Source organism: Chaetodon auriga, chromosome 18 (genome assembly GCF_051107435.1).
Source record: "Chaetodon auriga isolate fChaAug3 chromosome 18, fChaAug3.hap1, whole genome shotgun sequence".
NCBI classification, from domain to species: Eukaryota; Metazoa; Chordata; class Actinopteri; order Chaetodontiformes; family Chaetodontidae; genus Chaetodon; species Chaetodon auriga.
Window position 1 is genome coordinate 1,406,234 of NC_135091.1, and position 14,893 is coordinate 1,421,126.

At 46.5% G+C, this 14,893-nt stretch overlaps 2 protein-coding genes across 3 annotated transcripts in view; both read left to right on the forward strand.

Annotated features, from left to right (window-relative positions):
* The window catches only part of fam184ab (family with sequence similarity 184 member Ab), a 94,434-nt gene extending 82,519 nt beyond the window's left edge, over window positions 1-11,915 (forward strand). The window contains exons 19-22 of one of the 2 annotated variants that reach the window (XM_076756077.1): window positions 3,394-3,511; window positions 4,869-4,973; window positions 6,537-6,793; window positions 10,957-11,915. In XM_076756077.1, coding sequence (XP_076612192.1) covers window positions 3,394-3,511; window positions 4,869-4,973; window positions 6,537-6,793; window positions 10,957-11,038 — 562 coding nt within the window. In that variant the 3' untranslated portion in view covers window positions 11,039-11,915. The remainder of the gene's footprint in view (window positions 1-3,393; window positions 3,512-4,868; window positions 4,974-6,536; window positions 6,794-10,956) is intronic. The other variant, XM_076756079.1, reaches the window with a different exon arrangement.
* An 809-nt stretch (window positions 11,916-12,724) lies between these two features.
* On the forward strand, window positions 12,725-14,893 carry ptrhd1 (peptidyl-tRNA hydrolase domain containing 1). The gene is made up of 2 exons (XM_076755516.1): window positions 12,725-12,946; window positions 13,614-14,893. Exons 1-2 carry the CDS (start codon window positions 12,737-12,739, stop codon window positions 13,782-13,784), a joined length of 381 nt encoding a protein of 126 aa, XP_076611631.1. The 5' UTR covers window positions 12,725-12,736; the 3' UTR covers window positions 13,785-14,893.

The window sequence follows — 14,893 nt, forward strand, 5'->3', positions numbered from 1 at the left end:
ATAAGGATCAAAGACATTTAGCTGAGCCAGTAATCATATCGAGGTCCAAGAATCCAATTAGTGGAGGGATTTTTCTTTTCTCGCTGAAGATGAAGACAGAGATTTATATCAGAAATGACAGGCAGTGAAGATACTGCAGGTCGGGTTAAGCCAACGCTGTACTGCAGCTGCGGAGGAGGAGGAGGAGGAGGAGGAAGCTTTATGTTGAGGAGAGAAAGTGAGAGAGGTGACACGAAGACAGAGATTCAGAGAAGAAGAAGGATGGATGCAGAAAAGGAAGGAACAGCCGAGCAGAGACGTGTTTGCAGCAGCGAGCTCGTCGCTTCACAGCTGACCTGCTTTCAGCCTGACTCAGCTGAGAGCCAAGCGCCACCTGCTGGGCTGCAGAGCACCTGCACCCAAACACAGCTGCTGTTACACAAGAGACGAAGTTTAGGAGCGTCTCAAGTACGACACAAGGACGGCTGGACAGACGCTGACGAAGACGTTTCCTGAACGTGTTCTCAGAAGAGGCTGAACTGTGGAAAAAGTGTAAAATAAGTGTGAGCTGATAGAAAGAGACCAAAAGAGTCGTCAAACAGTCGTCCTCTGGGACATTTTGACCAGTTTTCTGGGACAAACTGACTTAAATGCTCAGCTGCAGTTTTCTTCACGTTATCCAGTGAAGAGTCACGTCTGTCCTCTGATGATGATCCACCGTCCTCTGTCTCATTAACTCCAACACAGATCTGTCTTCACCACCAGCTGCGTCCCTTCTCTCCTAATTGATCACCATGGTGACGGCTGCCTCGTCCCTCAGCAGCCAGTGAGGACGCTCCACCGTTCGAGGTTCATGAATATTCAAATATTTAGTCCTGCGTCTGTGTCTTATTGGTTTGTCCTGTGGGACTTACAGTTTCTAATTTGTTTGGGATTCGGAACCTTCAAACAGTCACAACAGCAAACGGAGCAGACGGCTCGGTCCACAGCCATCGTGACGAAGAGCGTGATGATGAAGATGAAGGTGTGTGTTTCCATCTTCATACATGTTTGATGTGTGTTTTGGGTTTGATTAAATTCCAGCGTCCTGAAAACAGACCAGTTCCTGAAAAACCACGTCAGCACCTTCAGCCTCCCTGCAGCAGAGGAAGAGGAAGGAAGAGGAAGCTCAGCTACAGATCAACCTGCAGAGATGCAGATGAACGTCTGATGGAGCCAATGGAAGCTTCTGAATATCAGGATCCGACCGTGAACTCCAGCAGCCTCAGTGGGAACAAATGAGCTCCATTTGAGGAGTTTATGGAACAAATGTTCTCTGGAAGCGTCGTTTTTCCTGCTGTCAGTGGATGATTCTTGGCCAAAGTGACTGTTGAGGACGATTAGATTAAAGCAGCACATCGCTCGTCGGCACTTACAGTGTGAAGCGGCCGCTCGTAGTGATGAAGCCGTGAGAATTATCTCTCGTCTCTGCAGCTCAGCTCTGCAGGGCGTTTCAGCATCATCGTTTTGGTTCAGCCTTGTTTCCAGCAGACATGCAAAGTTAGCAACTTGCTGCTGAGCATGAATGCTAATGCTGCTCCCACGTCTGCTGGATGTGTAAATAGGCGCCTGTACGAGGCCACCGCGAGTCAGGTGGGCTTTTCAGCCTGTGGTGGAGCTCTGCATTCAGCTTTAAAGAGCCTTTATGACTTCCTCGACTTTGCTTATGTTGCTCCACGGCTGCAGGACGTGACCAAAACACACAGTTAAATAATGCAGATTATAGCACCCAGAATTCAACCGTCGGGTCAAACGCAGCAGCATCAGAAGAGATTGTGACGCCTGAGCTGCAGAAAATGTTCTACAAACAGGAGGAACAGGATCAATGGGCCGTCACACAGGGACCAGGACAGCAGCAGCCGGGTTATCTGATGAAACTGCACATCAGTATGTATCAGTGTCACTGAGCAGGACTCCAGCGGCGGACGTCCCTCGGAGAGACTGCAGTTTATCTGGAGGACAAGCTGCTCGGCCTTTAAGAAGTCCGTGGCGTGAATGTCACAGAGACGCCCTCAGTGGCTCGTGCTGTGGTCGAGTGGGAAGTGAAAGGCTGTTTAGCTCACTGTCACATAGGAGGTGGCTAAAAAACAGAACTGAGCTCAGAGCTGAACATGCAGGGGCTCAGTTTGATGAAGAAGAGGCGCTGACGTTTCCTGAGGAGCCTCGTCAGCCCGAACGCCAGCTCGACTTCCACTGCGTCGTTTCACTGAGCTTCAGATGGCTTTTTTGTTTGTTCTTGTTCAATTTAACTTGTATTTTGGGTCTCAGAGGACTTCGGGTTACCTTGAGAATCCGTCCGTCTGTCCGTCCATCCGTCCGTCCAGGCTTCAGGTTCTGCTCTTGTGTTGCTCCACAGTTGTTTTGGACCAGTCGGCGTCCTGTGAGGACAGGTGTGAACCAAACCTAGTGCTCAGAAAAGACTCTGATTAACCCTTTAAATTCGTCTCTGCACCAAATCCTCAGCTGGACTGTGACTTGACGTAAAGTGGTGTGAAACTGATGACTTCCATCATGTCGTGGTAACTTTTCAGAGAGCGTCTGTTCTCCAAACTGTTTCCAGAACGAGGCTTTCAAAGGCCTTTTGTTTGTTTCATCGCCGTCATTCTTCATGCAGCCGTGTCACCTCATTGGTTGTTTTCGCTGGCAGAATATGTCCGCCGGCTGATGTCCCCGCCGTCTTTGGCCTGTGCTGCGTTTGGGTAAATGTCAGAGGATTTTTAGTGAATCAGAGGTTTTACACTAGTGATTTCTCTGAGGGCTCGGAACAGGATGAAAATCCATTAGAAGGTTTCTGAAAGTTCTCATAACTCACAGAAGAAAAGCAGCCTCGGCAGGAAGCGAGCAGCGCTGCGTCTGATCCCAGCGTCCAGCCCCTTAATGGTTTCTGTGATGAGACGAGGAGGGCAGGGACGGGACGGGACGGGACGGGACGGGGACAATTACCACTTTATTGATCAAAAGCTAATGAAAAAGGAAAGCCTATGAATCACTCACCTTTTACTGCCTGTAATATATGCATTCAATCCTCTTAACTCGTAAATGCTTCCATCTAGGACACGCACACACACACACACACACACACACACACACACACACGCGCACACACACACACACACACACACACACACACACACTGTGAAGTGGCAGATCTGTCAGGCTCACCTGACTCTTCCTTCTGCTCTTTTCTGATGTGTAATTGATATTTGATGTCACATATTTCACTGTGATGAAGGCGCTCAGGCGGCCGTAACGCCGTCAAAACGAGTTTTCATGATTTAATTCCTGAATTCAGACGAGGCGTCTCAGCCTGATGCTGCTCGCTGGAGCTCACCAGCAGAATATTTATGGTTTTTGTCTTTTTGTCTCATCTGACAGGCTGGAAGGGACGGAGGAGAAGTTCAGGAACAGGGAGAGTCGTCCTGAGGATCTGCAGATGATCGCTGAGCTGAAGGACATGGTGTCTGAGAGGGAGTCTCTAGTCAAGAAGCTGGTGGTAGGTCACTGCTGATGAGGGAACGTGTGTGTTGTATACCATACACACAGACAGACGCTCCATGTCGAGCTCTTCGTCGAGTCTTCTCGCGGTCGGTGAAATGATGGATGATTGGATCCTTCTCACTGAGGGAAAAACGAAGGGAATCACAGTCTGAGTGCAGGGACTTTCTGCAGGTCCACGAAAGACACTGTTAACACATCATTATCATATTATGGTTTATTATCATTTCAGAATCTGTCTCAAAAAGCAGGACTGAGAGGGCTGATGTGTGTTTTTTGTCTGGAAAACATTTAGGAGATTACTTCAGCACTTCATTTGCTCGTTTGTTGAGAGTTAGATGAGAGAACTGAGACCATCTGTGCACCAAGTATGGAGCTGCAGCCAGGAGGTGATTAGCTTAGCTCATATTAGCTTAGCTTAGCATAAAGACTAGAAGCAGCCTGGTCCTCTCTGAAGCTCGAAGGTGTGACGCCTGTAGAGCTTCAGTATATTGATGCTGTCCCGCAGCTGTCTGTCTCACAGACAGACGTGGAAAGACTGCAGGGATTTGACCAAATTAAACAACTTTGAACTTGTTCTAATTTCACCGGATTTATTTTTGGGACATAGAGAATCTGTCGTCATCCAGTTCATCAGTTTAGGGACCAAAGATACTGAAGGAAATACACTGATGAGGACATAAAGGACAGGACGCAGCCCTGAGGGACAGTGTCTCCATCAGTCTGCCTGAAAGACAGGATGAGAACCGCTGAAGGCCAAAACCGTTAATGACCAAACAGTCTGAGAACAGCTAATTAAACAGAGTTAACGGAGTGTCAACGAGTCCAGAGGACAAACTGTGGGACAGACTGAATGTGTCTTCGTGTTGGCTTCAGCGCGCTCTCGTCAAACATCAGTAAATTGTTCTTTGAAGCTTTATTTAAAGGCCGTTGCTCGTCTCAGGTCTGTGAGACAGTCTGAGGTCTGATCCACTTCAGCTCATTAACTCAGATTTTCACTGGGACACAGTTAATGTGGCTCCACTGCACTAATCACATGAAGGTGACTTCAGAAATCAGCTTACGCTCCGTCACGGCGTCGCTGCCGCCTTTCAGCTTCCTGTTGTGTGGATGAGCAGCGTGAAGCCGTTTTGAGCTAAAGATTTGACACCAGAGGTCCCAAATCCAGCCGGGAGGACGAGCTACGAGCTGGAGGACATTAAAAATGATCCGAGTGAATGTTCACGAGGGCGTGAAGCCGCAGCATCGAGTGCGTGCGCCTCAGAAACAGGCAGTCAGTGAACGTGCGATTTTCAGCGTCTCTCGAGTCCTCCGCAGCCTCTCTGGCCCTCAGCTAACCTGCTTTTCTCCTCCAGGACGATAAGAAGTTCTACCAGCTGGAACTCGTCAACAGGGAGACGAACTTCAACAAAGTGTTCAACGCCAGTCCCAACGTAGGAGTCATCAACCCGCTCATTAAGGTAGGCCTCACCTGCCGGAACACACCACACACAGGGGCGCTGTGAACGCCTGCCGCGACGTTTTACCGCATAGCAAAGACGATATCCACTCCATCTCATTTCATGTCCGTCAGCGCCGCTCCATCCGAGGAACAGTCGGTGCTGAAGCTCTTAAAGAGGCACTGCGGCGCCCACGGCTCATGACCACGGCAATTTTCAGACATTACTCGTTAAAGAAATGAGCATTTTGAGCCGATTTCAGCCTCCGTCAGAGCGTCTGAAGGTGGAGCTGAGCAGGACATCTGACGGTGTTCTGCAGCAGCGGCAGATCAGAGAGGAGCAAAGGAAGTTTACGAAGTTTATCTCTGTAGTACAGACAGCGTCACCGTCGGCACAGGAAGCAGCAGGACTGGGAGATGTGGTCCATCACTGGTATGAACTGGAGGCGTCCACCGAAGTCTTTACAGAAATTAAGGTGTCAGAATCTGAAATTCGCTCCGCAAACATCGATCTCACGCTTCCGCCTTGAAGAAAAGGAGCGACGGCGTACAAACACCGTTCACATCCACCCAACTTTGACCACAGCTGATCCGCTCGGCGACTTTACGGCCCTTTATTTCCAAACTGAAGGTTTTCTGGAACGTTTCATCACATTTATTTGCTGTTTGCGACACTCGGAAAGCGAAATAATCACGTAAACATGAGACATTTATGCATGAACATTAAATATTCAGGAGTGAGTAAGAAACTGTGAACGCTGGCTTTGAAAATAACCAGAAAACGCCCCCACTGAGCCCCGCCCACTTCATACCAGTGAGAAGAGCAGAAGAAAAAGTGTGCTAGCTGTGGCGTGGTCATGTGACGCGGCCCATCGCTCAGCACGAGAAGCTGCTTGAGAAAAGGTGTTTTCGGTTCCATGTGTCAGTGTCTGAGCTGAACGGTCCCGCTGCATGTCCACCATGTACCCGTTGACGTCACGTGTTTCTGGATGTCCGCTGTGTCCACGTTCGTGTGCTGGTTTTGATTTATCGTGTGTTTTTATGGCGTTTCATTCGTCTCAAACCCGCAAACGGAAACACCAGCTCGTGCACAGGACGGCCGCTCGAAGGCTCGAGCTCGCACAAATGCCGCCTGGCGAGGGTGTTTCACGCCTCGCCGACCCTCTCATCACGCGCACGCTGCTGGTTTCTAGCATGCAGGTCCGGAGACGAATGAAACGCCATCGTTTCTAAACATGTGAGTGATTCTTCCTCCCAGTTGGTTGGTTTCTCTCTCCTTTGTTTTTGTTAGCGTCACATGTTTCCTGCTTCCACACGTTTCTCCTCATCACCTCCATCCTGCTCTGACTGATGCTTTCAGGCTGATTGATGAGTCTTCAGATTGATCATTCACTTCGATCATGTGATCACGTTAGCACGCCGCTCTCTTCCTGTCTCTCACTGGACGGACCCTAAGGGCTCTCCCTGTCCTCCATTTTCCCTTTTTTCCTCCATTTCTTCTTATCTTTCATTATTATTTGGTTTCAACCCTCCCTTTGCTCCTTTTTGACCCCCGTGCCCCTCCTTTTCTTTTTTTTCTGTGTAGCAAAAGAGAAAGAATGAGAAAACAGCAGCCGGCAGATTCAGCGGCTCTGCTAATGTCAGGGCTATGGAGGCAGCAGGTGTGGGCGTGGGCGTGGCAGGTTCAGGAAGTGGGCAGCCCCCACAGCCCCCGCCCCCGCCCCCGGCCCAGCCCAGCCGACTAGAGCCCATCCCCAACTCCCCCCTCCACCACCTTGAACTCAACTCCAACAAACCTCTTCCCCCGCCGACCCCTCCCACCGAACCCAAGAAATTCATGAGGTGAGACCTTTTCCGCCCCGACGGGCCGCAGCTGGTCAGTCCACACATCAATCATCCAATCACAGAGCTCCGTTTAATTGGAATTTCCTGCTGGTTAAACAGGTTAAAGCGTCAAACCTTGAATGTAGAAGCTGTATTTTAGGCTGTGTTCTCTCACAAAAGCCTCAGAATAAGAAAAACAGCAGAACTTTTGTTTCTGGTCTGAAAAGAAAAATCTGCTGTTTCACATTTTCATCTCTGCCGAGTCTGACCTCATAAACCATGAAGCAGCATGAAGTCATCGTCATCACGAGCTGCACAGTGTCAGATAAAAGCTTTCAAACGCTCCAATGTGTTGAATTGACTATTGGCTAAGCCCCGCCTCCCTTAGCTACTGTTGCTGCGCCTGTCAAGCTTGCTGTCCAATCCTGTCCTCGTGCAGTTTCCAGTGATAACGGCGGCGGATTGACTGTACTCAGATTGATTTTATAAAGTCATTTCTGACTCGTCGTGGTCGACAAAAGCTGCGATTTTGTTGCCTTAGATGCAGCTGCAGCTAGCCCACTTACCAAGCTAGCATTAGCGACATGAGTCGGTCATCTCCGGCTGACTTGTTTTAATAAAAAGCCGTAACAGGATCTTAAATGTGGACCTGATGGCTCCGTGCAGCTCAGTGTGAAACAGCGTCGTTCGTGTGTTAGTGCCGATCAGACTGTTCGTTCATTTTAACGTGACCTCGTTCAGCTGCTCGGTTCACACACAGCGGTCAGATTTATGCTTTATTATTTGTATTTTCAAGTGTTTAAAGAGAAGAAGTTTGTAGGACGACAGAAATGATCTCAACGTACGACTTCAGCAGAGTGAAATCTGGCACCGAGCGGCTAACGTTAGCTTGAATAGCATCCAGACCGGCGCTCGCACCGCGGGAAAACGTCAGGCAGCGGACGTTCTCGTCATGAACACGACATTTAAACCTAACTAATAACCCAGAAAATAATGAAGTATTAGGTGCTCCGGCCTTGGGAGCTAACTAGTTAGCCGGATATGCTAATGTTTGCAGCTTACTATAAACACACTGTTTAATGCTCTTTACACTTCTGCTCACCTGGTTTTGGTTTCAGGATTGATAAAAAAAACACCATATTTGGAGAATTACTCCACGCACGCTTCCTGTTTACGGTCGCTAAGCTCCGATTGAGGTTTGAACTGAGAGAATCAGCAGCGTCACAGATGTCTGAATGTGTTTTAATGAACATTTTAGCAGAACATCAGCACTCGAGTCGACCTTGGATGAAAGGGGGCATGATTTTCTTTCCCTTCCCTCGTGTGCGTCAGGCTGAACGCCGTGCATGCCGACAGGTTTCCTCCTCTGTTCAGGAAGTGACACGGCCTGCTGTCGATGTAGGTCGTGGCTTTTTGTTGTGCATTGTGTCATTTTTGTGGTTCTTCATCCTCATCTTCATCTGAGTCGCAGCATGTCGCACTTTTCCTCCAAACGAGACTGTTTTTGTCCAAAGTCCAGAGAGGACGGAGTCAGCGACGTCCAGTGAAGTAGATATTGTCTCTTGCTATCGTGGCCTGTCCCCTCTGTGTGGTGCTGTCTCACTCTGAAAACAGCTTTTCTTCTCGACTCTGTCCTCCAATAAAAGCTTCTCTTGTTTCTCGATGATGGCTGTGATTGGTCGCTGTGGTGTCAACTGATATGATGATAAATTATGCGACATGCTTCTCACATGAGTACGTGTTGCGTGTGTGTTGCATGTGTGTGTGTGTGTGTGTGTGTGTGTGTGTGTGTGTGTGTGTGTGTGTGTGTGTGTGTGAGAGTGTGTGTGTGAGAGCATGTTTTGGTTATTGTTTATCTTGCTGCATGTTCTGCTGCTGCTGGCTGCTTTCTGAAGGCTTGGAACGAACCTGTAGTCATGGGACCCACCTCTTACTGTCACACACACACACACACACACACACACACACACACACACAGAGCAGAGCCAGGCAGTGACAGTATGAGGTCAGATATTATAGATGTGCTTTGAAATGTTTTCAGACTCCATTAAACGACTCCTCGTGCTCCTCCTGCTGCACGCTCTTTGTTCTCCACAAACATTTGGAGCTGCATTGATCCTTCGGCCTCCACAGAATCACTCTCCTCGACTCAGTGATCAGCACTTTGTAAACACGACACCTTTAAATTACTGGTTCCTTTAAATATTCATATCTGGAAGACTTTTATGAGACAACAAAGCTCATCAGAGAGGACTTCCAGCTGTTACTGAATACTGAACAGAGTCAAACCACAGAGAAAAGCCTCATTTCAAACCGTCGTTCTGCGACTGTAAATCTCATTTTAACCCGTTTTGTTCCAAACAGAAAAGATGCTGTCGACCAGCCTCAGACTGGTGCTTCAGCAAAGCTCCAGCAGCAGATTTCAAAGTGTTTCCTGACACTGTTTCACCTCCTCTGACTGTGTTTTAGCTCTAGAAATGATCAAATAAAAGTGATAGAAGTCAGGAAATTAGAACTCATTACAGCTTTAACTGAAATCTCAGCTTCTGGGATTAAAAGTAAGAAAAAAGGCCTTAATGGAAATGATCAGAAAGACTGGAGGATGGACAGCAGCCGGCAGGCTGAGCTCCAGCAGGGGACGAGGTAAAGAAACTCGAGCTGCAGCTCACAGAACATCAGAGCAGCTTGATGTTTGTGGTACGTGAATGCTGCTTAATGTGCAGCAGCTGAGAAGCTAATGGTCGAGCTAGCCTGCTAGCCTCCATTAGCGGTTTCCCCGGTGAACGTTTGTTTGGTCACTTCTTCGGCAAAGCTGGTGAAGGACCGCACGCGTGTGCGTGTTTGTAGCTGAGAAGCAGGAAAGCGAATGTGTCTGTTCAGAGATTTCACTGTTGTGACTTTAGAGTTAATAAAAAGTAGAATAATATACACAAAATGTGCCGCACAGTTTGTGTATTATGGGCACGTTGAATGTAAGTGACTGTATATATTACAGTTAATATTTTGTGGCCTTGAAGCAGAATCCTTTGAGTTGTGACCGTCCAGTACAAACAGGATTTATCAGGCTGCCCTTTGGGAAGTCATTGACTTCTTCAAGCATAGAAAACAACAACAACAACAACAACAACAACAACAAAATGACCCCCAGAGCTGAAATGTTACGGCGGCGTTACGGGATTGTTTGTAGAAGGAGCCAATTAAGGAAGGAGAAGCAGCTCCAACAGGTGTTTGTTTGGGTGCAAACACTCGAGCTCATTAGCTCAGACTTTGGGGAACAACACGTTTTCCCATCGAGGACGTGAGACAGGAAGTAGCGGCGGCTTCACCTGCTCAGACGGGTTCAGCCAATGATCAGCGTTAACACTCTGAAGTTTGTGAGGGTGTGAAGACGACGTGCAGTCAGATCCTGTTAAAAAGCAGCATAGACACGAAAACATGCTCCATTTTTTAGCTTCTCATGACCACAAAACGTACAGCTTCGTTTCCTGTAGCAGGTCACTGCAGTTTCTAACAAACAGGAGGAAAAAGTGTTTTTGTCAGGGACTATTTTCAGCAGCGGATCAATATTAAGTCCAGGTGTAAAGCAGTAGTGACGGAACATGTCAGAGTCAAGTCGAGCTTCATTTGTCTCCGGATGGGAAACACATGAAGTCTCACAATATCAAAAAAATACACAAGACAATCAAATACTGCATGTAATGTGTTTTTAGCTCTGTACCACAGAAGAAGAAGGTGAACCAGGCTGAGAGACAAACACTTCATTGTTCTTTTCATGAGACTGCAGAAGAACCAGATTTATCCTGTAAAACGTTCTCGTTGTTTGATTGATGCTCGACCTTTTCCTCCATTTTAACTGGAACTTGAGTGTGACGGCTCGTTTTGGTGCGAGGTGTCTCTGTGCTGCAGTCCAGACGTCCTGACGGGGCTTCGCTGCCCCCTTGTGGACAGAAATATGAACTATAACACCACACTGAGCTTTAAAGCTTCAGTGTTTTCTGATAGTTGGATTACTTCACTGTCTGGATGAATAATTAAACCCAAACTTAAATAGCTTCTGTGCAGCGCAGCAGACCTCAGGTCAGTTCAGGGTGTTTAGCAGAGAGTGTGTATGTCCCTGATTTGTGTCTTTCTGTCTCTGGTTTTGTCCGCGGTGCTCCCTCCCTTCGCGCTCCGTCCTGAAGCCCTCCTGAAACCAAGGACTCCACCATCGACTCCCCGGACGCTCAGCGCCAGGAGTGGTTCGCTCAGTACTTTTCCTTTTGATTGACCACAAACCTGCAAACACAAAGGATTCAGCATGTCAACCAAACTTGAAAAAAAAAGAAAAAAAAACACTGAAAAAAGAGAAAAATGTTAAAACTCTTTGTTCTTTATTGTCATTGATGGTTTTGGGTTCAGTTCCCTTTAGATTCAGCCTGTTCACGGTGTGCCGGTGAACTCGATGTCATTGGTTTTCACTTTGGTAAAAATGTGATGATGATCCACTTCCTGCCGCCGGCTGACGTCAAAGCGAACTGAACCTGAATCCTGAGCGTCAGTCGTCATCACTCCGATCTGATTTGATTGATTCTCTCTGATTGTTTCACTGTGGACGAGTTTCTTCTCTTAGTACAGTGACAATGATCATCAGTATGTTTGATGTTTCTTTCATTTCTTTACTTCCTGACTTATTTTGCAGTTTCTTGGAACTAGAAAAACATGAGTGGTGCGTTATCATGCTGCTAATTGCCATCGTTGGACTACAGTACGAAAATATATCTAAAGAAATATACGGTAGGTTATTGTGCTCTCTGTACGTGGGCCCACTGCATCCAGCATCTTAGACTAGGAGCGCTGATCTAAGACCAGTTTGCCTCCTCATTTATGGTGACATTTACATGGACCTGATCCTAGATCAGTTACACTTCTCTGATATGCTCCATGAATACAGGCTCTGATTTTAGGACGGCACCATCATGGCGAGTTTGTTACAGCTGCGTAGGAGTTTCAGCAGATTTTGGTAGAATATTAAAACCTGTTTGTATGGTTGTCTGTCTCAACACAGATATAATGATGTCTCACCAATTTTAAAAACAAAAATAGCATATTTTATATTTATATTATAATGTGTATGCTTAATAAATAATTATTGTGACATTTACTCGTGTTGGTTTGTGGTTTATTTGAATGAATCAGCGGTTTGCTGCTGCAGATGTTTCAGCTTGAGCTCATTTCAACGACTTTATATCCTGTTGGCTGCTTTCATCTACAGCATGGCCGTCCTGTGAGAACCACGTATCTCCAAAAAGTTTGACGAACTCAGAAAAACAGGCTGTTTTCAGCTTTGTGACGATGCATTTTCAGCTGATCCAAGAGGCTTTTTAAAGAATCTCTTGAGCTGAAAAAGGAGGAGAATTTTCTCAAGACATGAAGGAACTCTTCATCCTTCAGCTCAAACATTCAACATCAACACAGCTGGAGGTACGAGCTTTTCACCGGACAAGACGGGGATGAAAAGTAACTAAAGCTGGCAAATAATTGTAGTGGAGTGAAAAGTACAATATTTGTCTCTGAATGGAGTAGAAGTCTAAAACTGCATAAAATGGACGAGTACAAATACGTCGTATACCTCGTACTTCAAACTACAAGTACAGTAAATATACTTAGTCACATCCCAACACTCTTCTGGGAGAGGAGATAATGAAAGAGGAAAATCACAAATCTTACAGTATCTATAACGGACCCGTCCTTCGTTTCCTGGATGACTTAGAGGAATATAAACATATAATTATTTTGTTAATTACAGTTAAAAGTACAGATTGTTGATTTACCTGCACTCAGAGGTAGACCGTATATTTCACCTGCAGTTCTGAAAGTGACCAGCAGAGGGCGGTGGCGTTTTAATCATTGTCTCATACTGAGCCGCAGAGCGGCTGAACCGGAAAATAAACAAACACTGGATCCGTTCCTCTACGGGTTAACATGGCGGCTACGGGAGCCGGGTCTCCGAGCCGGTTGGTCCAGTATGTTGTTGTCCGGTCGGATCTGGTCCACAAGCTGGCCTGGCCCCTGGGGGCCGTTATAACTCAGGCCTGTCATGCAGCTACCGCCGCCATTCACCTTCACTACGAGGACCCGGACACTCAGCAGTACCTGGCAGAGCTGGACTCCATGCATAAAGTGGTGCTAGGGGTAAGCGCGACACGTCACGCCAAACTCCATTCAAATATTTGTTACTTAAGTGCTGCAGAGGCGAAATCTCTTATTAAAATGTACGTATGAACATATTTTAAGCTGCTCTGGTTAACTGTATACTTCGGCAACAATACGTTTCCATGAAACGCTGTTTGAATCGAGATTTTTTATTTAAACTGGTTTACATTAGCTGCCGCGGTGTTTAAATTAGCTATCTTAGCGTTAGCGATTTTAAAATACCTCAATTTCACGCTGAAAAAACTACTGACTGTGTAGGCTGAGTGCCGAATTGCACAGTGACTCCTTACAAATATAAAACGGCCTTAAACTATTTTCTAGCTGGTGCAAGTTAGTGCTGATAAGCAAACATATCAGTAAATGATAGATTTTCAAATGGAGTATGGAGGTTTTTCTCCATACATGATTTACGCGACTTCTCTGTCATGTTACAGCAACTTCATAATAATCTTACATACTGTAGGGTTGATGTAGTTCTTTTTTATAATGCTGAAGGTTACGGGATGAAATTCCTCTTCCATAGATCTGAATTATGCAGGACAGAGCTGAATTTCACTGTGGTAAATAATGACCTGAGTCAGTTTGTGTGGAGCTCTGTAGTCCAGTCTCGGATGGTTTCCTGTCAGTATGTGTGTTTTTCCTCCAGGCTCCAGACGAGGCTGCTCTCTCCGGTCTATCAGAGAATCTCACACAGGCCGGTGTCGCCCACAAGCTTTGGATCGAACAACCGGAGAACATCCCCACCTGCTTGGCTCTGAAGCCATGTCCTAAAGAGACTGTCCAGCCGCTGCTGCGCAAGTTCAAACTCTTCAAATGACGGCGGTGAAAGACTGAGCTGAGACACGTCTGCAGGGAGGACATTTGGAAACTCCTCAGTGCATCCAAACACCTGTAATTCCCAAGATTAAAGTCTGAAAAAAAGAGTGGCTTAATTTGTTCAGGCGGTAGAAAGAAAACAGTTTGTTTTGCATTTGATTTTTTATATTAATATCGTGAGATACGAAAGTTGCCCATTCACACCGCTAAAGCAGCTGAGTTATGCTAACATGCATTCAGTGATGGAAAGAAACAGCTGCTGGTATGAAAGCTTCTGTGGGTTTGTTGTTCACATTTTATAGTGAATACATCATCCTTGTTCCTTGACAGGCTGTCATGAAAATGTATGTTATCACGGCTCACATGAGTAACGCTGTCCCAGACCTGAACGAATAAATCCCAAATATTCTAAGAACGCAGCTGCAACATGACATCTGTCGTACAGAGTATGACTCCAGGCTCAAAGACAGTCATCTTAAAAACAGTCGTGGTTGTATTGTTACCCTGACAGGAGCTTCACTGAGGCCCTGATTCGCAGTCGAGACACACAAATCATCACTGAGTAATAAAGAAATACATCAGCGGCCTTTGTTCACATGTAACTGGACACTTTTTGGTGTTTGGAAGCAGAAATGATGCCTTCAGGGGACTCAAATAATGAGGATTTTAACATTTGTGCCTGTGGCCACATTTCCGGAGACCGAGCAGAAAGACATACATTTCTCCACCTCTTGTAATGAATTATTCTTCAGCTGGTCTGGGAACAGCAGCTGTGACCTTGTTACTGTTCATTTGAAGAAACGGACGCTGTGAAACAGGTCCAGTGACTGTTGGTCTTCAAGCTGGTGGATCAACCACCATCTTCTCTGATGGGAACTCTCCGTATGATCCAGCAGTTCGTTGTATTGTTGTCGCCTGTGTTTTTCTGTGTAAAAGGGTAAAAAATCTAGAAGTAAAACACAAAGTCCACTTAGAATTCACAGCTAATGAGACACGACGTTGAGGAAAATATAAGTCAGTATGTGTTTATTTGTGTAAATCTGATGCTGTTTCCCTGTAAATATGCACTAATATACATGATAAATACTGTGTATTTGTACTGACCCGTAC